This window comes from Malania oleifera, chromosome 5, assembly GCF_029873635.1.
Source record: "Malania oleifera isolate guangnan ecotype guangnan chromosome 5, ASM2987363v1, whole genome shotgun sequence".
In the NCBI taxonomy this organism is placed as follows: domain Eukaryota; kingdom Viridiplantae; phylum Streptophyta; class Magnoliopsida; order Santalales; family Ximeniaceae; genus Malania; species Malania oleifera.
Genome location: NC_080421.1, coordinates 4554877 through 4579257, shown reverse-complemented (window position 1 = coordinate 4579257; position 24381 = coordinate 4554877). Strand labels below are relative to the sequence as shown.

The 24381-nt window shown below is 34.6% G+C and overlaps 1 protein-coding gene across 2 annotated transcripts; it reads right to left on the bottom strand.

The window, feature by feature from the left end:
• Positions 1-3225: 3225 nt before the first annotated feature.
• Positions 3226-7084, bottom strand: LOC131155369 (auxin transporter-like protein 5). Of its 2 annotated transcripts, none has more exons than XM_058108443.1 (7): positions 6660-7084; positions 6334-6519; positions 6115-6227; positions 5743-5926; positions 5542-5639; positions 4380-4845; positions 3226-3912 (listed from the first exon to the last, which is right to left on the bottom strand). In XM_058108443.1, exons 1-7 carry the CDS (start codon positions 6813-6815, stop codon positions 3625-3627), a joined length of 1491 nt encoding a protein of 496 aa, XP_057964426.1. In that variant the 5' UTR covers positions 6816-7084; the 3' UTR covers positions 3226-3624. The 2 variants fall into 2 exon arrangements, with proteins under 2 accessions (XP_057964426.1, XP_057964427.1); XM_058108444.1 differs by having other exon boundaries at positions 6334-6477; positions 6660-6998.
• Between the last annotated feature and the right edge of the window lie 17297 nt (positions 7085-24381).

Sequence of the window (24381 nt, the reverse complement as noted above, 5' to 3'; positions counted from 1 at the left end):
GTTATAAATTTGATTTTTTTTTTTATTTTCCTTACTTTTTTAATAACCAAACATGTAAATATAGATTTCTTGATATATTTTTTTTCATAATATTTTTTGAATTCCAAATAGGACCAAAGAAATTTGTTGTCTCGAACAAAAAGGGAAGACATTTGGGGATTTTATATTGTAAGGTAGTATTTGATAGCATAAATTTCGAGTCTTAGATTTATATTTATATAAATTTAAATAAAAATTAATAAAGTTTTATATTATATTTTATTTAAATTTACACAAATTTAAATTCAAATTCCCAAATCTTGTTGCCAAACAACACAAGTTTACACTTCATTTCGATGGGCTTGCAGATTCCATGTGTGCCAGCCTTCTCTTCCCCAAGCAGGAATCCAATTATTGTGTTTGGTAAGATCTTTGCCTCGTCCTTTAATAATTGGGTTTTTGTCTGCTTGGCCTTTCATCATGAATTCACCTCTCACCTCTCAGTCTCTGCAATCATGGAATGGCTCTGCGAGTACTCTGTAGAATTTATAGAAAGCAAAAGATGCTCACGATATATTCTCTCCCCTCTGCTGCATGCAGTACCCGTTTTCTTTCTTTTCTTTTTCTTTTTTTCCCGAGATCCAAACAGACAATTTGCGAGATCCAAAAAGACGAGGAGCTGATATACTCAATTTCGTTAGCAATTCAGGGGATATATCCTTTTCAAACTCAATAAATACTAAATTCACGAAGCTTAAATTCTAAACTGAAGTTGCTTAATGGCTTGAGGCTATGTTTCAACTTTCACGCATTCATTAATTGCCTCTAATCTTTCAATAAACGTCCAACAATTCGATTAAATAAAAAGATAAATCTTTTAAAACTTTATTCTTTGCCCCCATATTTTGAAAATTTGGATTTAAACTTTAATATCCATCTGACATAAGATGTAATGTAAAATTGTATTAAAATTTGTCTGAATCTATTCATATTCAAATTTAAGGTTTGAAATTTATACTCTAAAAATCTTCTACATAAATTTATTGATAAACTAATTGACTAAATTCATATATATATATATATAGAGAGAGAGAGAGAGACTATATATATGGGTAAGCAAACATGCATCTGTCTTCTTCTTGTTTTCGCCAAATGCTTTATTAAATTTTGATGGAAATGGTGCATTTACAATAGTAGTATATATATGTAGCAACTCAAATTTGACTCTTTTTCTAACTCAATTAGACTTGATTTTACTTGAATTTGAATTGATCAAATCGAGTACAAACTACTCGTGTATTTTAATGAGTTAAACTCGATTATTATGAACTTGTGGTTGAGTTAAGTTTAAATTCAACCTTAATAATTATAAAATCGATTGAATTAGAGTCGAGTTTTGAACTTAACATTTGCAAGCCGAGTTTACTGTACTATTACTCAACACTAATACACTTCTAGTAACCTTAAACTATCAACTCACAAGCGTACTGGTAGTCTCGCTCCACTCAGATGCTAACACACGGATCTTGAACCCTGTATATCAAAACAGTTGTGAAAAAAATAAAAAAAATAAAAAAAGAAGTGAGCCCAAGTTCAAAGATATGGGGCCCAAGGTCCACATATCACTGTATAATCGCTAGACGAGTTGGTAATCTTAAACTATCTAAAAATTTCTCACTTGCTCAATTGATTCATAGCAAAAAAAAAAAATTCCCTCCTCTCTTATTTGTGAGTACAAGTTTTAAAAATATGCCATATAAATTCTACTGTGCTTTTGTAGTAAAATATTGTGTGTATTGCCTAATTTCAAATATGATTATAACAATTTTATATGAGACTATTAAGGACTAGTTTGGATTAAGAATTTTGTTTGAGAAAAAAAAATTAAAAGGGAATTCATTTCCACTATATTTTCTCTCTATAACAAATACCATTTAAAATAAAAAATTATTTAGCATGACTAAAAATTTTTTTAAAAAAATCCATTCATTAAAGGTGTGTAAAATAATTTTTTTCGTTGATTTAGTATATTTTTTATTTTATTTCTCAATTTTCTTGATAACCAAATATATAAAAGTGAAATTCTTTTTATAGTAAAATTCTTTTTATTTGTTTAAGTATTTTTCAAATTTCAAACAGACGTAAACGAAATTCAACTTAAGAAACAATAATTTGAACTCGTCTCCAACAATTGTTCAATACAAGTTGTTTAAGGAGCATCACATTGAAATATAATTGGCAAAAAATGTTCCACAATTTTTAAAACCAGTGATGCTCCAACTCGTGTGCTATACAAATTTTATATTAATCTTGAATATTAATTTAACAACTTTAAAGAGATGGTCCCCTTGAGCAATGAATTGGGGTTCACCAATGTAAATTTAAACCCAATAAATATTATATTCATGAAGATGGTTGATTTTTGAATTAAAAGATCGGATCCCATCAGAACTCTGTAACTAAGCGTGCTTAGGCGAGAGTAATAATAAGATGGGTGACCTCATAGGAAGTTTTCATGTTTACACCCTCTGAAAAAAAAAAAAAAAAAAACAAACCTTAGACATGAAGATCAATTCTTTTATAACTTGTTTGGAACTTATAAATTACTAAAAAAAATATATTAAGGAATTCAAAATTTTCATGTTTGTCTAATAAGAAAAGTGAAAAAAAATAAAAAATATATATTAGATCTTTGAACAAAATTTTTATCTTGCGATTAATATTTAATTTTTTAAAAAAATAATCACATTAAAACAAGCTTTCATTTAAAAAAAAAATTGAATATAATATACACAACACACCTGATATATATATATATATATATATATATATATATATATATATATATATATATCCAACTTTGCATCAGCGAGGTTGTGTAAAAGTGAGTGAAGTTTACTCACGAACCATTCAAACTTGACTTTCCCCTAACTCGATTCGACTTGTTTTTATTCAAATTCAAACTATTCAAATATTTTAACAAATCGAGTTCAAACTTAATAATCTAATCGAATTTTAAAATCTATTATTTTTATGTTACATATAATATATTTTATAAATATATTTAATAATATATTTATTTATATATGTATTTAATATTAAATTAAAATCTAATCAACTTTATCGAGTTAAATTCAAATTTTATGAATTTATAGTAAAGTCGAATTTAAATTTAACAATTATGAAATTAACCGAATTCAAATCGAGTTCAAATTTAATAATTTTAGATCAAGCACAACTCAAATATTTCATCTTGCAAACCAGAGAGAGAGAGGGTAAAAATCCTCTAATCATTTACCATCATACCTACAGTACAATTTCTTAAATATTTCATACATATTTTTCCTTTTTTTTTTTCATTTTTCAAATTTAAATAAAAAAAAAACTCATACCAAAAATCCCTAGATTAATTGACCAAATTCTCTAAGAGAAAGAAAGGCAGTGAAAGGGAGAGAAAGAGAGATGCTCTCAGAAGAACAATTAATGTCTCTGTGCCTAATTTGTCCATCTCCATGGCCGATTTGAAATTAACATTTAATCACAACCAAAACCACTTCTTCATCACTCCACTCTTTACTTCTCCCAGCTTTTCCTCTCCGTCCATGAATTCCCACCAACCAAACGGGGAGTACGACGGCGGACGAATCAAGGGCGGTGAGTGGTGCCGTTGTACGGGTGGCGGAGCCCCACTGGAGACGGCGCCGTGGCGTTAAAGAGGTGGGGCGGAGCCGCCGTCCCCGCCGCCGCAGGCGGAGGGCACTGGTAACACTTGGTGAACAGTCCGAAGGTGTCGATCTGGTGGATGAAGTTGATTACGCTGGCCCACCCCCCAAACCCGAACCCGACAACCAGTACCCACCCGACCACGAACACGTTGATCGTACACGTGCCCGCCCATCCTCCCACGAACTTCGGCGGTTGCTCCACCGCACTCTGCAAGCCATGAAACACCCAATCAGAAATTAATCGACGGCGTAAAATTAACGATCTGTATCCTGTGGAGCCCAGGCGAAAGGACGGGTTTCTTGTGGGCCATATCGTTGGGCACTCCCGAGATACAGGGAATCGCGTACGAACCGATATTCTAGCTGGCCAGAGCAGCAAGTATCGCGTGCTTCTGCACATGCTTTTCACGTGCCTCGTGGCATGGAATTTAAATATAAAAATAATATTATTTCCACAGCTGAATTTCCAAAACCCGGACCGTGAATCCGGACTGGTCTGCTAGACTGTGACCGCACGCTACCATTTTATTATCATTTTTCCGAATTTTTTGAAACAAAAAAAGAATATTTGTTATGATTTACGAATTTATAATTTAAAAAAGAATTATAATTTTTTAAAAGCTCGGTCAAAATTTGACCCACTGGGAATGGCCGCTCGGGAAAAAAAAAACGTACCTCACGGGAGGCGGCGGAGCGGAAGGTGAAGATGTGGGCGAGGGCGGGGATGATGTAGACGGTGAAGCTGACGAGGAGAGAGCCGACGGTGGAGTTGATGGGGCCGAAGAAGGGGAAGATGATGGCGAGGAACCAGATGGGGATGACCACCGGCAGTCTCGCCGCCGCCCTCTTGCAGAGGCTCCGGCACTCGTGCATCCCGATCAGCTTCTCCCACACGAAGTACAACGGCGTGCATGCGAACCCAAACGTTATGAACTGGTGGATGAGCATCAAGACGACGGCGAAGTCGCGGAAGGGGGAGCGGGGTAGGAGGGCGAAGGCGTTGGAGTGGTTGAGGAGCATGTCGCCGAACGCCCAGTACACAGCAGCCGCCGATGGCAGCGTCAGCGTGAGCACGTACAGGGTGGCGAACAGGTAGATCGCCTTGAACTTCTGAGGTTTCCACATCGCGTGCATGATTTCCCTGCCATTAATTAATTTCAACGCTACTTTAATTAATCAATGATTATAGCAATAGCTTAATTGATTATTCCAAATAATTTAACTTAAGTTTTACGTAAACATGAAGTCAAAATTGGGAGGCACACCATCAGTCAACGCAGACTGAAGAACCTCAAGTCGAGCATGCGCACGTAGATGCATATAGGAGTTGAAGAAGCGGACCGGCCGGCCGGCCCGTCCGGCCCTCACATCCATCTCATGATTAAAATAGAAAAAAGCAAAAGCACTGAGCCAAAGAAGGCTGGCTTTCTGAATTGAAAAGGAAGACAAGGCCCCTTCCAAGGAAGAATAAAAAGGGCTTCCTGCTTCCCACGCCTGAAAGGTCATTTTCGGAATAAATAATTATATGTTCATTTTTTCTGGGCCTATATTAATAATATTAATAAAGGATATATAATGCATGGTTTCGGAAAAAGATGGGTCAATAGATATAGATCAGATCAGATCAGATCGGACGGTCAGATGTTGTGTGCATGCATGCATGCCAACAGAAGGGAATGTTTGGTCACTTTCAAAAAGACGCTCAGGGCCTCGACATATATGCAACTTTTTTTAACTTATAAAATGAAAAGTTGAATATTGGGTACTGCTAGCTTGTTTTGTTGTACATAAATAATTAAGAGAGAGAGAGAGAGTAGAAGGGAAGCAATAGGCATACACGGTGACAGCATGTCCCCCGAACGTGTAGAGAATGTTTGTGGCCCCGGTGAAGTAGAGGACCAGCTTGGTCGGGCCAGTATGCTTTACTCCTTCCACCTGCCACCATTAATCAATGCAATGGATGTAATTAATTATGTCTCTGTATAGTAATTACTAATGAATTAAAGCTAATTAATTAGGCGTTAATTAATTAATGTACCTGACCATGGAGGAGGGAAGCTATGGTGAGGAACCAAGCGGTGTAAGTGGTCATGATGAGACCAAGGAAAGACCAGATTCTGTAGTTGTGGAAGGAGGGGATGAACACCGTGGTGGCGCAGCAGGCTCCGAATATGTACGTCCATGTTCTCTTGTCCAGATTATCATTTATATAATATATGTTACTGCACATATATACATCAAACATGTTATATAGATTGTATATATAATATTAATTAATATGTGCATTAAAAGATGCACCCGCCATTACCAACCCTCCCCAGTTGCAGACGCCATCACATGATTCTGATTCAGTACCTACTTTTAGGTTTTCAAGTAAAGAAAGATAGCAAGAACTCTGTGTATGTATTACCTTGCACAAGCGATGAGCTGAATGACGGAACCGAAGAGGAGGAAGGTGCAATTGAAGGCCAAGCCCACGTTCCTCCAGTGCTTCCCCAGGAGCCCGTCCAGAACTTCGAACCACTTTAATCGTTAAACATTGTTAAAAAGCAAATTACATCCATGTAAGAGATCGAGCGAATAAGAGTAGAAGCTAATGAAGATTGCAGGGGATGAAGAGGGAATGAACCTGAATGACATGGTTTCGGAAATCGACTTTTTCTCGTTCTTTGCGGGTGCGGTATTCGACGTAAAGGATGCTGATGAGGTACGCAGTCCAGCTGCCCAACAAGCCATAGAAGAGCTGGAAGATGATCCCAGACAGCATTCCCAGCTGGGAGAAGGAGTATGGCAGTGTCAGCAGAACTTGAGCCACCTGCATATACATAATAACATATTCATATCCCCCCCCCCGCCCCCCCCAAAAAAGTATTAATCAAAAACCCAAAATTTTCGGAATTAATAAAATTAGACGAGGTAGCTAGCTGGATTGATTTTGGTGGGAAATCTACGAACCTGGTTGGAGGCGCAGCTGAACCAGGCGTCATAAGCAGAGCCGCCGTGCCAGAAGAACTGAGAGATCTTAGTCTTAACGTTCTTGGGCTTCCCTTCAGTCTCCATCTCTACATAATTCCCCACTATCACCGTCTCCACCACCTTATCCGTCGCCATCCCTCTCTCTCTCTCTCTCTCTCTCTCTCTCTCTCTCTCTCTCTCTCTCTCTCTCTCTCTCTCTCTCTCTCTCTCTCTCTGTTTCTGATTTGAATGTGTGTAATTAAGCAGATCGATGAAGATAGGAAAATGGAAGGAGATCGATTAATTATATAGAGAGGCAGCTTAGGGTGGGTTAGCTCATCAGGTTGAAGATAGGAAATGAAGGAGAGTGGGGAGAGATGGGAGTGGGTATTTATACAAGGGGGTGGGGGAGGATGGCTGAGTTCTGGAAGGTTGGGAAAGGCTGTGCTTGAAAGGTGTGAAAGAGGAGAATTGGGTTTTCGGAAAAGCGGGTGGGCATTACCCGCTCAATTGCACTTTTTTTTTTCTTTAAATTTAATTGGATATATTTTTCTTAATTAAGCATATTGGAGAGTGACCTCCCAAAATTTGGCAAAGAAAAAAAATTCTTTTTATAAAACTTAAAAATTTATAAATCTATATTAAAATTTTAAAAATTTTACGGACTTCCTACCATTTGATGTTTTGAAGAATTCATCCTTAAAACTCAAGTGTAAAGAAGAGAGAGTTAAAAGGATCTTATACTGGCTTTGAAACTACTCATAGAGATGATGTGAGACTGAATGCATACTAATACTCTTCGTCAAGCCCATGAAGGAAATGAGGCAAGAAGGACCCATAGGAGGAAATGAGGTGAGGAGAAGTCGAACACACGTAAGAGCTAAGTAGCCCAAGGCCCAGCTCGGATACCACATGCTAAAACAGGAGGAGTCCAAAGGTTTGCTTAATACACATGGGTAAGTACCAACTTGACCCAAAAGGTTAAACTTATTGAGTCTTGGGCTACATCGTGTATATAAGTACCCATCAAATACTCATTTTTCTAATGTGAGACGAACTTCACAAGTGGAATTCACAATTGCTCCCCCTTGAACGAAAGTTCAACCACATGTAAATTCCAATTGCTCCCCCTTGAACAGAAGTCATCTTCTCCCTTACGTAACAAATTCTCCAACAGTTTGCTCAAGTGGGCCATCTTACGTGTCTCGGATTGTATTCCAAATGGCGCCTCCAAACCAATCCTACTACCACACCTAGAGTTATGAACCATCAGCTCAGATACCATGCTAGATTAGCACTTTACCTAAAAGTTTAAGCTTTGAATTCAAGACCTCCTGGTAATAAATTCTGATACCATGTTAGATTACTACTTTACCTAAAAGCTTAAACTGTTAAGTTGTGGGTCAACAATCTATATCAAGCTTTAACAATTCTCTGCACGTGCAGCTCGATAGCACGTGGAGAGACAAACAAATGACAAAAAATATCATAGAATAAAGGCAAGCGACAAGATTAGAAGCCAAGACCTCCTAGTAACCAAAACTCTAATACCATGTTAGATTACCACTTTATCTAAAAGTTTAAACTGTTAGGTTGTGGGCCAACAATGTATATCAAGCTTTAACATTCCCCCGCACGTACAACCTGACAACACGTGGAGAGATAAACACATAATAAATAGCACCCATAATAAGGAATGCAATATTTTTGTTTTTAAATTTTGGGTAACAAGACTCGAACTCAGGACCTCCTGGTAACCAGCTCTAATACCATGTTAGAGAATTCATCCTCAAAACTTAGGTGTCAATGAGAAAGAGTTAAGAGGATCTTATACTAGTTTTGGAACTACTTACAAAGACGATGTGAGACTAGACGCACACTAATACTCCCCCTCGAGCCCATGAGGGAAATGAGGCGAGAAGAGCTCATAGGGGGAAATGAGGTGAGGAGAAGTCCAATCCACGGAGGAGCCAAGTAACCCAAGGCCCAACTCCGATACCAAGTTAGATTACCACTTTATCTAAAAGTTTAAACTGCTAGGTTGTGAGCCAACAATGTATATCAAGATTTAACAATCTATGCCCCTAAAAAAAAAGTAAATATTTGTCCTTTTAACAAATATAAGAGAGGTATGTGTTTTTTGGCAAATATTAGGGTATGTTTGGATAAAATATTTTACTTTGGGAAAGAAAATGAAAGGAAAATAAGAAGAAAAATTATTTTCTCTTATATTTTTCTTCTTCATTAAATACTATAAAAAATAAAAATTCATTTTAATATGATTAAAAAACTTTGAAAAACTAAATATTAATGATGTCTAAAATAAAAATACAAATATAAGGGAGGTATGTGTTCTTTTGGCAAATTTTAAGAATAGTTTATGAAAATTTTAAAACCTTAGAGGAGGTTTTTAAGATTTTTGAAATTTCAAAAAAAGTGTGTCCTTTTGCCAAATTCTAGAAGAAATAAGTGTCTTTTACCCTATTAAGTATGTAGAAGAAAGTTTTCTTTATTTGGATGATTTGAGATTGTTGTACATTACTAGCCTTATACTTAAACCATGAATTTGCTGTACAAGATCGGGATGTAGGTAAAATAAACATGGACTAAAATTTAAATTTTGACCAAATAAATTTGTAATTCTTGAAAAACCCACCTTTCTATTTTAATCAAATAATTGATTATAATAATACCCATTAGTGAATGTTTTGTTTTTTAGTGTATTATTAAGTTATTAACCAAAAGCATGTAATTAATTAATTATATTTAGTTTTGTGAAAGGAATTATCAATACACAAGGGAGCGTGAGTGGCCTTGTCCGCACGAGCGGGTCTCCACGCTTCCCGAGCTCCTAATCCCATTTTTAAACTCTAATTAATCACCAGAAAAATTATTAACTATAAAATTATGATTTTGTTTCTCAATTCTTAATTTAACCTTAATTGTTCCTGTTAATTGCTAACACGCCACTGCCCTTTGGCAGTGTCTTTTGCACCTCAATTTCTTGCTTTTACGTTTATTAGAATAAATAAATAAGATATAAACATTATCTATAATGTTGGTAATGACTCAACTAAAAATCTCTAACCTTGTGCTTCAAAAAAATTGAAAAATTTAAATTTGATGTTGAATGAATTTGTAAAAATACGTTTGACAAAAATATTTAAGTTTCGCACTAATCAGAGACAAGGGAGGCAGCTTAGATAGTTTAGACATTTGAAATGCAAACCTAATAGAGTACTTGTGAAGGGAAATGAGTTAGTAATTTATTTTTGACATAAAAATGAGTAGGGATAGGTCTAACATATCTTAAAATGAGGTAATGAGAAAAGATTTAATGACCCTTAATCTAATAGAGTAAAATGCTTTTGATAGAGTGAATTGGCATAAAAGGATTCTAGGACTAAAGGTTTGTTGTTATTGTTGTTGTATAATAAAAAATTTACATTCACTCGGAAACATAGCATAAGTAGTTTATGTATTAGGACCCTGTGAGTAATAAACAAACACCAGAAAATTAAGAGACACCAGAAATTTACGTAGTTCGGCCTAAATCGACCCACGTCCACAGAGCACACCACAATCTACTATACAACTGGGAAAGAATACAATCTCTTAGATAGCTCTCTCCTCTTCTCTCTTCCTCACTCCTCTACACTCTCTCCTTCTCTGTACATTAACCTCTCAACAGCTCTTCTCTATTTATAGATAGCTGGAGTAAATTACAATAAATGAAATTGATGAATTACAGTAAATCATCTTCAATCAATAGCTGCGGATTATAGCTATGCTGCGAACACGTCTCCAACTTGCAGTTCTACAGATCACAGCTAACATGCATCTCCTGGCTCCAACTACACAACATTATGTACTAATCTCACTCAATAATTGTCAGTGAAATAATAATTTATTAATATATATATATATATATATATATATATTAATCTTGAAATTGGGTAGCTTTTAATTGATTTAATTTCTACCTTCTCCTACTCCTCTGTATTGTGACAATAGGAGTGCTATCAAGATTGTAAGGAATTCGGTGTTTCACGAACGGACCAAATACATTTAATTAATTAATTGTCATGTCACCAAACACTACTTTCAGCAAGGGACTATTACTTTGCCTTTTGTTCCCTCTTCCAGCCAGGTTGCTGACTTCTTTACGAAGTCCCACACTATCCAGCGCCTCCATTTTTTGGTTGACAAACTCTCGATACTTCTTGCTGGCACATCATGAGTTTAAGGGGGATGCTAGTGATAATAATTATTTGCATTATATCATGGTAGAATAGTCTTTTCCCTTTTATTCTTGTAGGCTATATAAGTCATTTTTATCTCTTGTAAAACCCTAATGATTCAATGAAAGCTTTTAGGTAAAGTGGTAATCTAACATTTTTCATATTCACATAAACTAAGTTTACACATGTATTATATTTAAATTTACGTGTACTTAAGTAAATTAAAATATAATTTAAATTGAGTTATGTCAAAATATTTAGAAATTCAAATAAAAAATTGAGACCATCTAAATTTTAGTTTCTAAATATAGTATGATAGTGCAAAAAGTATGGATTTTTTATATTATGTATAATTTATAAGAATTAAATAAAATTTTATAATATATTTTGTTAAAATATATATATAATTAATTTTTGGACTAAAAATTTAAGCTCACAAACACGGAATTATTTCAGCTAGCTCATAATAAATTTATTGGTCATGATTTTGGGAATTCATGACCAATGGGTTTTACAAAACAAATATGTTGGTAGAAGTAAAAAGGCACAAATATTAAGGGGGTGAGGGGGAATGGGGAAGAAGGAATTATAACAGGGTAGACCGAATGATTGCAGCCAAACGGGCGTGGTCGCTTTGCAAGAAGGAGAAAGCTGCTTTTCTCACATGGACTCTCTCCCACTCTCCCAAAACCCCAAAAGCTCCCTACTCATGCATATGGACTATGGAGACATGCATATATATTGCAAAAGCCCTTTTGGGTAGACTTGTTAAATCATGTGCCCTTGGAAACAGCATCCCCTTTTCTATATTATTAAGCCTCTCCCACATTTTCCTTTAATTGCCTTCATGCCCTTCTTTTCTTTCTTATTTATGATTATCCTAGCTTTTCATTTTCTTGTTTCATTTGTGTCCTATAGATTCTTCTCCTCTTGATTATTGGGCATGCTTCTTTTTTATGCATCCTTGTAGAGGATGACAATTTATAGTTAAGTGAGTTTGTTAATTTACATATTAGTCACTTAGCATTTGAAAGTATGAGGTTTGAATCTTTCTTAATAATATAACTATTGGCCTTATAATATTTGTAATAAAGCATCCTAGAGGAGAATGTCTCCTTAGTTATTCAGGCCCTTTCAAATGCTTTCCAGGGTCATTAAAACTCATCTTCCATTTTTTTAAGATATCTTTTGCATCCCCTCTTTAGTTCATTGTCCCTATCTACCTATGTATGGGCTTACTAATAAATTGACTCCCAAACATATAGAAATAACCTAATAAGGATGTTTATGCTGTGATTCGATGTCCACCAACAAGTACCCGGTTCAAATATTAATTGCTATGACAAGCAACTAGAACCTGAAACCACTTGTTGATATTCGCGGATGCGCAACGGAAGCATACTCTCACACACTCACGAATCAAACAAACAAGTAATGCAAACACTCGATGATGAATTATACGAACCTAACAATAATTCAACAATAATAATCAATGAAAGCAACAATTAAAACACAAGAATTTATGTGGTTCGACAATTTACCTATGTCCACGAAAGTAGCAACTATTTTCACTATCAATGATGAAGCTTATAGCTTAATCTCTTATAGGGTTACATAATAATATTTATATAACAATCTAATGTGTACAGAAAACCTATAGTTGATATAAAATACTTCTGTAGCAATCCCCAGAGAAAATCCCTCCGATTAGCCCAATCTATTGATCTCGGATTTGAAAATTCATAACCTGCGCTGACTGAAACCGTCGACGATTTGACCAAGCCGTCAATAGTTTGGAATAGAATGAAACATCTTGCAGCTATTGCCTGAAATCGTCAATGGTTTACCATCCACGGTTGTACCTTGCCTCTTTTTCTTGGTCCCTCGCGTCACGGTGCTTTCTTCGGTACATGCGTTCCACTTAAAATATGACTCAAATCCCCAACAATCTCCATCTTGATGAATAAATTAGATTTCACTTAAATTGTTTGATCCAACTCATGATATAATAATTCCAAGATGCTGTTGTAATATATATTATATACAAGAACACATTAAATAGGGAAGAGGTCAACAAAAACTGAGGAATCCCTTTTAATTAAATAATTCAAAGCCTACTAGTGTGCAAGGTACTTCAAAGATGGAGATCATTGATTACATCTTTTACATAAATGATGATAACCCATGATGAGCTTCTCCACATTTACTTACATTTTCATCTAAGCTCTATTTGAAACTAAAGAAAATATTAAAAAAAAAGAAAAAAGAAAAAAAAGTCAAAAAATTTATAATTTTATATTTGATTATCAAAAAGTGAGAAAGAAAACAAAAAATCTTTCAAATATATAAGCAAAAATTTTATTTTACACTATTAAATTTTATATTTTTCTAATTCTTAGTTATATTAAAATAAACTTTCATTTTATATAGTATTTAATGGAAAAGGAAAATACAAAGGAGAGTTTCTTCCATATTTTTCTTTCCTTTCTCCAAGAAAAATCATTGATCCAAACAGACCCTTAAGCTATGTTTAGAATTCGGAAAATACTAAGGAGAGTAAAGAAAAATATCAAAGAATTCATATTTTTATGTTTAATTATTAAGAAAAATAAAAAAGAAAATAAAAAATACAACAAATCAATGAACAATATTTTGATTCTATACATCTTTAATATTTGAATTTTCAAATTTTAATTATATTAAAATAATTATTTACTTTCAATAGTATTTAATATAGAAGGAAAGTACAATGTAAAATGAGTTTCTTCCCTCTTTTCCTTTCATTTCCTTTTCCCAAGTAAGTCTTGGATCCAAACACACCCTTAGTAAAATCATCTTTAGATCTTTATAGTTTCTTGTGTACATCTATACAATTAGAAAGGGGATTCCCCTTTTTGATATGGTTTTTAACATCCCAAAATAATCTTATTATTATCCACCAAAATTTCAAAAAAATCTCTTTTTTGGTTTTTAATTTAATAAAAAAAGCATATAATTAATTTATTAATAGAAGACAAAATTAATATTTAAGGTTTAATTAATTAATTAAAATTTGGGCATGCTGATTATGAGGAGGGTGGGCTGGAGACCTGCACAAGCACAACCCACTAATTCCTTCCTTTGATTTTTTTCATCTTCATTTGAGACCAAAAAACAGGCGTGCCCTGCATGTGACCCTGCCCACGGCTGGCTGCTGCACGTTTAATTGATTATTTAGTTGATTAATTACTCTTCGTAATTATCACCATTAATAGTTAATATTAATTATATGAAGATCGATATATATATATATATATATATATATATATTTTTAAAAAAAATTGATGTGACACCCATATCGAGAGGGGGAGACATGGTTGATTGTGATATTGACATGACTAAGGAATTACGTGTCAGACAGCCCTACGACCTTTCCATAATGTATTGGGCTTTTTATATTTAATATAATTATATAAATGATTGTAAATAAGTTTGTTTTTTTTTTTTTTTTTTGCTTTTTATATTTATGTGTTTTTTGTATAAGTTTGTTCCATGTTTGAAAACTAAAAATATGTTTGGTTTTTTATTTTTTATTTTTGATATGTCCTAAATATATTATCTTATGAAAGGAAGTCAAAACCCAACAATCACTACCTAAGTCAAATCCTCTATTAAGAGTAATTAACTTTAAGCCAATCATGAAAGGAGAGATCCACGCAAGCGCTTTAAACCTCCGGACCGCGTCATAATGACGGATCACCCCAAGAGTCAAACCTCATCACTATAAAAAATGACGATGCAAACAAGTCAAGGTAACTCACTCTTAACCTACTTTACTGTTACATTCAATTTCTTTGAAGTGTTCCCTTACTTAGACATCAGAGTGATCCCTTGGGTCCTCCAAGCTTGCTGTGTTTCCATTCTTTTCAGGTCATCGAAAGTCAAAGAGCAACGGTCACAGGTCATCACCAATTTTATTCCGCAACAGTTGGTGCCGTCTGTGTGAACTTGCTTCTGAGAGGTACTCATATCGCTCTTAACCTCCGACATTCAAGTAATGTCAACCCCTCACGGCTCTAACTCTGGCCCTACTGCTGGAAAAGAATTACCTCAGTCCATCCACTCCACACCCGCAAAACATTCAGGAGTCACCAGGGAGGAATTTCTTGCCTTCCAAGAGAAGATGGAAAATATGTTCAACCTACTATTGCAACAAAAGAGTCAGGAAGAGTATGTCCCCCACCAACAACAAGTTAGCCCTAACCTACCTAAGAAAGCAGAAGAACTAAAAGAGAGTGATGAAAAAACTAGCCTCACTAAGAAGGTGGAAGACGCGAATAGCATAGGAGTTAAGGAGCAAAGATCGACCGAGTTGGAGGAAAGGATTAATAAAATATACCAAATTAAGAAGATGATGAAAGAAAGTCGGACCAACCCCTTCTACGGGGAAGCCTCTCTAAGATCCTCAGAGCCACCATTCACTAAAGAAGTGATGGAGGTCTTGTTGCCCAGCAAATTCAAAATGTCAACCTTTGAAAGGTATGAGGGTTTGTCTGACCCGGTCGATCATCTAGACACCTTCAAGGTATTGATGCAATTGCAGAGCGCACCTGGTGCCATCATGTATCGGACATTTGCTATGACCCTTAAAGGTAGTGCCAAAGATTCGTACCGAACCCTGCGACTTGGATCAATCAGTTCTTTCTTGGAGATGGAGCAGCGTTTCACCAACTATTTCCTCAGTAATCGGAGAATCATCAAAACGTCATCTCATATGATGAGCATGGTTCATGGAGAAAATGAGACATTAAAAAGTTCATGCACCGCTTCATCACCACGATCGTGGAGATTCGCAACCTGGACATTGAAGTGGTGTTGGCAGCCCTGACCACAACCCTTCAGCCAGGAAACTTTTTGTCTTCTCTAGGAAATAGACCCCCAGCTGACATGAGGGAACTGATGGCAAGAGTGCAGAAGTATATTAATCTGGAAGAGGTAATGGACACAAGAAGAGAGCAAACCTATCTGAAGAGAAATAGTTCGAAGGATATGGGGGAGGCCTTTAAAATAGGGAAGGGGCAAGAGAGTAACAAGTTGCATAGCATCCCTAGGGGGTTAGGACATACAAGTAAGTTTTGGTCCTACACCCCCTAAATATCTTGCATACTAATGCCCTACGGGGTTCTGACCTAATCTAGCATGGCTAAGAAAATTGTTCTATAAAATTGCATCTCTGTCAGTCATGTACTCGAACATTTTGTGTGCCTTTATTAAATTATCAAATTTTGCATACATACCTATAACTGCATTGTCTCTCATGCTATTCAATTTCAGCCCAAAAAATGAGTACATCTCATTAGGCAAAGAAGAATCAGCCCAACTAACGAGTAAATCTCGTGAGGCTAGAAGACTGCCTAACAAATGAGAATAGCTCATTAGGCAAGATCGGCCCAACTGACGAGTAAAGCTCGTGAGGCCAAAAGATTTCCCAATAAATGAGCACAACTCAAAGAAGAATCGGCCCAACTGACGAGTAAAGCTCGTGAGGCCAGAAGACTGCTCAACAAATGAGCATAGCTCATTAGGAGAGATCGGCCCAACTGACGAGTAAAGCTCGTGAGGCCAGAAGACTGCCCAACAAATGAGCATAGCTCATTAGGAAAGATCGGTCCAACTGACAAGTAAAGCTCGTGAGGCTAGAAGACTGCCTAACAAATAAGTATAGCTCATTAGGCAAGATCGGCCCAACTAACAAGTAAAGCTCGTAAGGCCAGAAGACTGCTTAACAAATGAGCATAGCTCATTAGGCGAGATCGGCCCAACTGACGAGCAAAGTTCGTGAGGCCAAAAGATTGTCCAACAAATGAGCATAACTCATTAGGCGAGATCGGTCCAATTGACGAATAAAGCTCGTGAGGCCAGAAGATTGCCCAACAAATGAGCATAATTCATTAGGCGAGATCGGCTCAATTGACGAGCAAAGCTCCTGAGACTAGAAGATTGCCTAACAAATGAGCATAGCTCATTAGGCGAGAACTGCCTAACTAACGAGCAAAGCTCTTGAGGCCAGAAGACTGCCCAACAAATGAGCATAACTCATTAGGCGAGAACGGCCTAACTGATGAGCAAAGCTCGTGAGACCAGAAGACTGCCCAACAAATGGGCATAGCTTATTAGGCAAGGTCCCCAACTGACGAGCAAAGCTCGTGAGATAAGAAGAATGCCTAACAAATGAACACAGCTCATTAGGCAAAGAACGCCCAACTGACGAGCACAGCTCGACTGCCAACAAGTGAGCATGACTCACTAAACAAAAAAGACCCAACGACGAGTAAGTCGGTAGAAACAGCTCGGCAAAATTTTCCTTGAAGGGCAACTTGACAGAAAATGCCCACGAAGAGCTGCTCGACAAAAATACCTCGGCAGAAGATGCCCACGAAGAGTAGCTCGGCAAAACAACTCGGTAAGAATTATCTTAAAGAACAGCTCGATAAAAGATGCCCACGAAGAATAACTCGACAAGAAGTGCCTTGAAAAGCAACTCGGCAGAAGATGCCTACGAAGAGCAGCTCGGAAAAATAGCTCGGCAAAAAGTGTCTTGAAGAGCAGCTCAGCAGAAGATGCCCACAAAAAGCAGCTTGGCAAGAAGTGCCTTGAAGAGCAGTTTGACAAAAGATGCCCACGAAGAGCAGCTTGGTAAAAATAGTTCGGTAAAAAGTGCCTTGAAGAGCAATTCGGTAGAATTTGCAAACGAAGAGCAGCTCGACTAAAATAGCTTGACAAGAAGTGCCTTAAAGAGCAGCTTGGCAGAAGTTGCCCACGAAGGACAGCTCGGCGAAAACAGCTTGGCGAGAACAGCTTGGCAAGAGCAGCTCGACACAGATACTCAATGAAAATCCGGCTCAGCAAAGCCGTGTTTACCTCCACCTCGTCTCAGACTAACCAATGACCCCTCGAGTTCGGCTCGGCAAAGCCAGAAGTGCCACAAGATCGGCTCGGGTAAGCTGAGCACGCCCCAAATCCGGCTCAGCAAGTTGTAGATAAAGAAGTAACTGAAGAGAGTGTTAAAAAAAATTATTGGCCCAAGCCCTCACTCCATGGACTAAGCCCAAGTAAGAAATCTTCCATTAAGAAATCACGCATCATTACCTTGGATCTGGTCATGACCCAAATCAAACACAATTAGGCTCAACAAAAACCCAACAAGAACAACTTTCAAACTTTAGGAACATGGTTCAAAACTTCGAAACTAAGGGAGGGACAACTGATATGCTCTAAATATATTAGCCTATAAAAGGAAGTCAAAATCCAGCAATACTACCCAAGTTAAATCCTCTATTAAGAGCAATTAACTCTAATCCAATAATGAAGGGAGAGATCCACACTGGCGCTTTAAACCTCCGGCCCGCATCATAATGACGGATCAACCCAAGGGTCAAACCTTGCCACCATCAAGAAGGGTGATGCAAACAAACCAAGGTAACTCACTCTTAACTCACTTTACTGTTGCATTCAACCTCTTTGAAGTATTTCCTTACTTAGGCATCGGAGTGATCCCCTAGAGTACACCCCGGGTCCTCAAAGCCTGCTGTGTTTCCATCCTTTTCAAGTCATTGAAAATTAGAAAGCGACGGTCGCAGGTTATCACCAATTTTATCCCGCAACAATTTCTATTTCTCTATAGTGAAAAAATATATTATAAAAATACATTGTTTATGCTTTCAATTTTTTTTTGCTGCTGATTTTAGTTATTTGCTAAAAAATTAAAAATCAAAATTTAAGATTTTTAGTTATTTTAACGACCTGTAGCTTGAAATTTTAATATCCAAAAATAGTTTTTTTGATTAAATTATTCATTTTATACACTTTTAAATTAAAATGAAAATTTAATGAGCGTATGAATTTAAGTATAATTAAAATAAAACTATACATCAATTTTAAAAATAATAATAAAGTCAATTATAAAATACTTTTACTATTTTTCAATTATCATGTATAATAAATATTTATTGTAAAGTGAAATTTGAAAATAAAACAATTATAATAATTTTTTAATGTGTATTATTTGTAATTTTATTATTTTAATAATATTTTTAATTTAAAGATAAAAAGAGTATTTTTTAATTAAAATTTTAATTTATATTAATTTTATAAATGTTAAGTTACTAGTTTCTAATTTTTAATTTGTTTTTGTTTTTTATTTTTCTAAGTTTTAAGAGTGATACCAAAGGACTCATAAGAATTTGATCTTTAAATTTAAATTTTTTGTACAATTAAATAAAGTGTAATATAAAAAGGAAAAATTAGACTTTTTGATTGAGCATATGCATGCTTCGCTTCAATTTTGTATTTGTCCACGATATTTTTAAAACAAATCAGTTGAGAAGACTGTAATTATCGAATATAAAATTGTACGAAGCTTGCTCTAAATCTACACAAGTTAAAATTCAAAATTTAAAATGCATGTTTTCAAACACAACTTCGATTAATTTTAACTGTTAAATCATATTGTACGCAATAGTAATAATAAATCAAGCATTAAGTCCCACTATGTGAGATCGGTTACATGAATTTTTTCTTTTGCCAATTTATGTGATAATGAACAAATTTTTTCGACAAATTCAAAACTATTAAATCATTACTCGCTATCTCATTTTAAGTAATTTTAGGTCTAGTCCTATCCCTTCTTCCACCCCTTCACAATAGCTAATTCACTATTCCTCACTCATACACTATGTGACCTACGTTGTACCTGCTCAAACCATGCGTCTAATTTCATCAAATATGTTTATTTTTTAATTTATCTTTTAAAGTTTAAATTATATTATATCCATGTTAATAAAAAAATTATTCAAGTTTTAATTTTTAATATTTTGATCCTTTTAGAAGTTGCTAGTTGTATTTTAATCTTTCTAGAGGGGGAAGGAAGATACTGAGTTGGAGGACCCATTTGGGCCGACCCATTTTGGAGGGAACATTAGGCCCGACTCATTTTTGTCCCTATACGTTTGACCCATTTTTTTTGTCTCTGTCAATGTTGCTTGCTCTTCCCTTCAAGAGAGAGAATAACATTACCTGGAATCTCTATTTACATGAATAGGGTAATTACAATATAAGGATTGAATAGTTTAATAGTTTATATAATAAAAATATTTTATTACTATAAAGCAAACAATAATATAAATTAATTTATGGATTCATATTAAGAAATAAATTGTTCTCAAATTTCATCTTAAAAATTCTTATTTTCTTTTTTTATTACATATTGAATGAATTAGGAAGAAAAATATATATATATATATATATATATATATATATCACATCCACTTAAATTTTTTTTTTCTTAGATAGAATTTTATCATAACCTTTTTCGAAGTTGCAAAATAATTGTTGAAATTATCTCACATAAGTAGTTGTAGAAGAGATGATAGCCCCTAATTAAGTGTGAAAGAAAGGCTCACCCATTAGCTAAGATAAGACCTTAAACTGTCGAACATTGGTATCAAGCAGCTTTGAACCATTTAATGCTTTCTCAAATTGAGTTTTGCCATGTGCATGACACTCAATTAATATGATTCACGTTCTCTAGTTGTGCAGGCCTACTCTTTTTGACAGGGTAGAAAACAAGGAAGAAAAAATAAGTTAGAAAGCAAAAAGGTGTAAGTAGACAAACACTGGTATAGATTTGGGATTTATTATGTTGGGGAAACATTCAACACAAAAGTTAGGGAGACATTGGGATTTCATGTTTGGGTTTGATTGTGAATTTGTGATTTAAGATCGGAACAGTTCCCATCCAATTCCAATTTGGCAAATCCCAAATCTCATGCGCTCTGCGTCATGCTTACACTACTGATCACAGAGCCAAGCAACAATTGATCTGGCGTGAGATGGAAAATGAGCACGCGAAAGCATTTTAGAGTTTTAGGTCCAGATCTACACACATCATACAGGGCACTGAGTCAACCCATTCATGGATACACAATCCTAGCAATTATTAACCCATCCCCTGTTTCACCCCCACACCCAAACTCTGAACTGCATTGACATCAATTTTATATTCATACAAATGCTTTGGAGGATCTAATTCCTCTCTTATATGCGTATCTTAACAGTAATTCTTTGCTAAATTTGGTTGGTAATTCGCGATTAGAGCTCGAGTTTGTAAATGGTACATAACCTGCAATGATTAGAACAGGGGAGGGGCAGGGGAGCTCTGCTTTTTTGGCAGTGAGAGAGAATGGATTCGGGAGCAGGGATTGACTCGGGGGGAATTCCACAAAGTGGGTCTTTTGGGTTCCTATCAATTCCATGATGGTCAACTCCATTAACGAGGCAATGGGGCTGCCTTTAATTGAAACAGAGTGAGTCATTTTTATCAACAAACACAATCATGCTCGCGTTCTTTATGGCTTCCACACTTGGAGTCATTTCTGTGACCGAAGGAAGGAATCCTTATCTTGACAAAGTATTTGTCTTTCCGCTGGCTGCGTTTCCATGAGTTAAACATCTCAAGAGAAAAACAAAAACAGGGAAAGTAAAGACATGCCATTATGTTTTGCATAATTTCCAGAATCAGATGCTCTGTTTTTTCACAGCATTTGAATTGACTCTCATTTGTTTGTTTCCCTACTCAAGTGGACCACTTCCAGTATTTTATTTGTACAGCTGTGGTTCTGTGTGAAAGCCTGAAGGGCTGGTCTTTTGAACTGATTCAAAATTCAAATCGCCATGACCCCTGTATCCAAACACACCCTAACACTAATCTTAAATTTCAAGCAACCAAGCACAGTGAGTTTATACTCATATGAAATGAATGTAACATATATTTATATATATATATATATATATATATATATATAAATGGAAAAGGAAATTTCATGATGCCTACAGCCCACTTGAATATACAAGTTCAAAGTGAGATTAAATAACTAGTTGGAGGATGAAATGAATATGCCTACAACCCTTTACCAAATATTTTTTTTTATCTTTTATATTTTGGTTTGACTAATTGGGTTTATGTACTTATACATTAATTTCCTTTTGTTACTTTAATTTTATTATTTTTTCAAAAAATCCTAGGTTAAATTATATCTTTTAAATCTTTTTTTATATTGTATTTCCTAAGTTTTTTTTTTTGTAATCTACAAGTTTAGAATTATTTTTCTTTGTTAGCTTTATTTTGTAATTCCACAATACTAATAGAAAAAAAAAAAATCTTATGCTGCGTTTGGGAGCATGAATTTTGTACCTTAGATTTGGATTTTGGATGAATTTGAACAAATTTTAATATAATTTATATTACATTTTATCAAAACCTAATGCAACTCCAAATTCAAAACTTTTCCAAACATACGGTTAGAAACAAAATTAGTAGTGATAGTTCTATATGATAATAATTATGGTTGCAACTTTGTATTGGCTTAAATAAAAGGGTTTCCCTCAAATAAAAATATATATTGAGGGATTGAATTTTTTTATTAAGAATTTTAAGATGATAAGGGTCTTGGATGTGAGTAGGAGGCGATGTTGTTCGCAAGCAATTGGATGCAGTGATATTGTCAAAAATGGACCGTGCAATAGTACGATTGATTTTCTTGTTAAAAAAAGGAGAAATGAGAAATAATATAATTTACGAAAAATAACACTTTCTATCACGTTATCTGAAAGGTATTCTTCGGATAAAATAGGTGGGGTTTCGGTTCCATTCGTCGTTAGTTCAATTCTAGAGTTTTGTTTAGTATATTTCGTTTTTATTTTAGTTGTGTTTATATTTTTATTTTCTTTATTTGTTGTGTTTAGTTGTTGTTGTCTTACTTTGGTTGGTTGCCGGTGTTGGTTTTTTTGGAAGAGTTTTTCTGTAATCCCTTTTATTTTATCTTGTAACCATGATATTCTTTAGTCAAAAGTGAGAGTATATTAATAAATAAATTAAGGTATCATCCTCTTTTATTAAAAAGAAAAAAGAAAAAAAAAAGTGATAGGATGATTGTGTAGAAAATATAAATGACGGAGGCATTATCCCAGTAAATTATTAGAGGTGCGACGATAGGTTAGCGACTTTTACCCCTCGAGTTTGGTGTCGTACCATAGTGTCCAATGTGACACTATGGTGGCTAGAGTTCCCAAATTATCACAAATAAAATAAAATAAATAAGGAAATGTCATGTCTTATGTGTGACACTTAGTTGAAGGAGGAGTCAAAGGAGATTGGGCTGATTTTGACGATTTCGGTTTGAACCCAGCAAGCCAAAATTCCAAGTCTCCACATAACATATAACATCTCGGGCCTTGGGGTTTCATGGTCAATCGAGAAATCTTCTTTGTCTCATGGTCAATATCGTGCAATGTGCATTGGTTTCGAGAATCTAGTTTCAACAAAGAATAATAAGAAATTCAAAATAATTATTTATTAGAATAAGATGAAGTATAGTTTAAATTTTATGTATATAGTTATTTCTTATTTATTTCTAATTATTTCATTTAAGATATAATAAAAAAAGAGTATCCCGGTGATAAAATTTAAGAATATTATTTCTTATTTATTATTTATTATGAACATATTCTCTCTTATTTTTTGTAGCAAAAGAACAAATTAAGGAGTATAGGTGTTTCAAAAATTAAACATGAAAAATGATTCATACAAATTTTGAAATCATAAAAGAAATTACATAGCATTTGGGAACATGAATTTTCAATTTTAGATTTAGACTTGGATGAATTTAAACAAAGTTAAATATAATTTTATATTACATTTCATTTAAATTCAATATAATTCTAAATTTCGAACTTTGAATTTGAATTTGGGTAAGTGTTTTGTGATTCATAAAAATTTTGGAATCATAAAAAAAAATTACCATATATTGGGAAAAATCTTGGATTTGGAGTTGTATTGAATTTAGATAAAATGTAATATAAAATTGTATTGAAATTTATCCAAATTCACTCAAATCTAATTTTAAGGTCCAAAATCCATGCTCCAAATGCTACCTTAGTGTGTGTGTGTGTGTGTTTTTTTTTTTTTTTTTATTTAAATATTAAAACTCATGATAGGTTATGCCTCTTGAGAAAAAAAGGACACATGTTGCCGAGATGCTTTGGTTTGAAGTTAGGTTTTGTTTACATTTGCTAATTAAAACTAGGTCTTTCTAGTAGCTTAGCCTCCGACCCTCTTTACTAGTACTAAACGAGATAATTAAGAACTGATACTCTTTCTTTTTTTTGAAATTAAATAACACGATTTTATATGAGACAATTATTGAAGACAGATGTCAATTATTAAAATTAATTATTATTATAAAATACAATTTGAATTTTATGTCATGTCTTTTTGAGGAGACATAATTTTTAGAACAAGGGGTATACTTTGTAACCCTTGTCGTTTATACATAAAAGGACTTGATGGTTGGATAAATCATCAAAAGAAGAAAAGAAAAAATTGGTAGTATTGAATTTGTTCTCCTCCTTTTCTTATTTCTTCTATTGGCAAATACTCTGAAGAT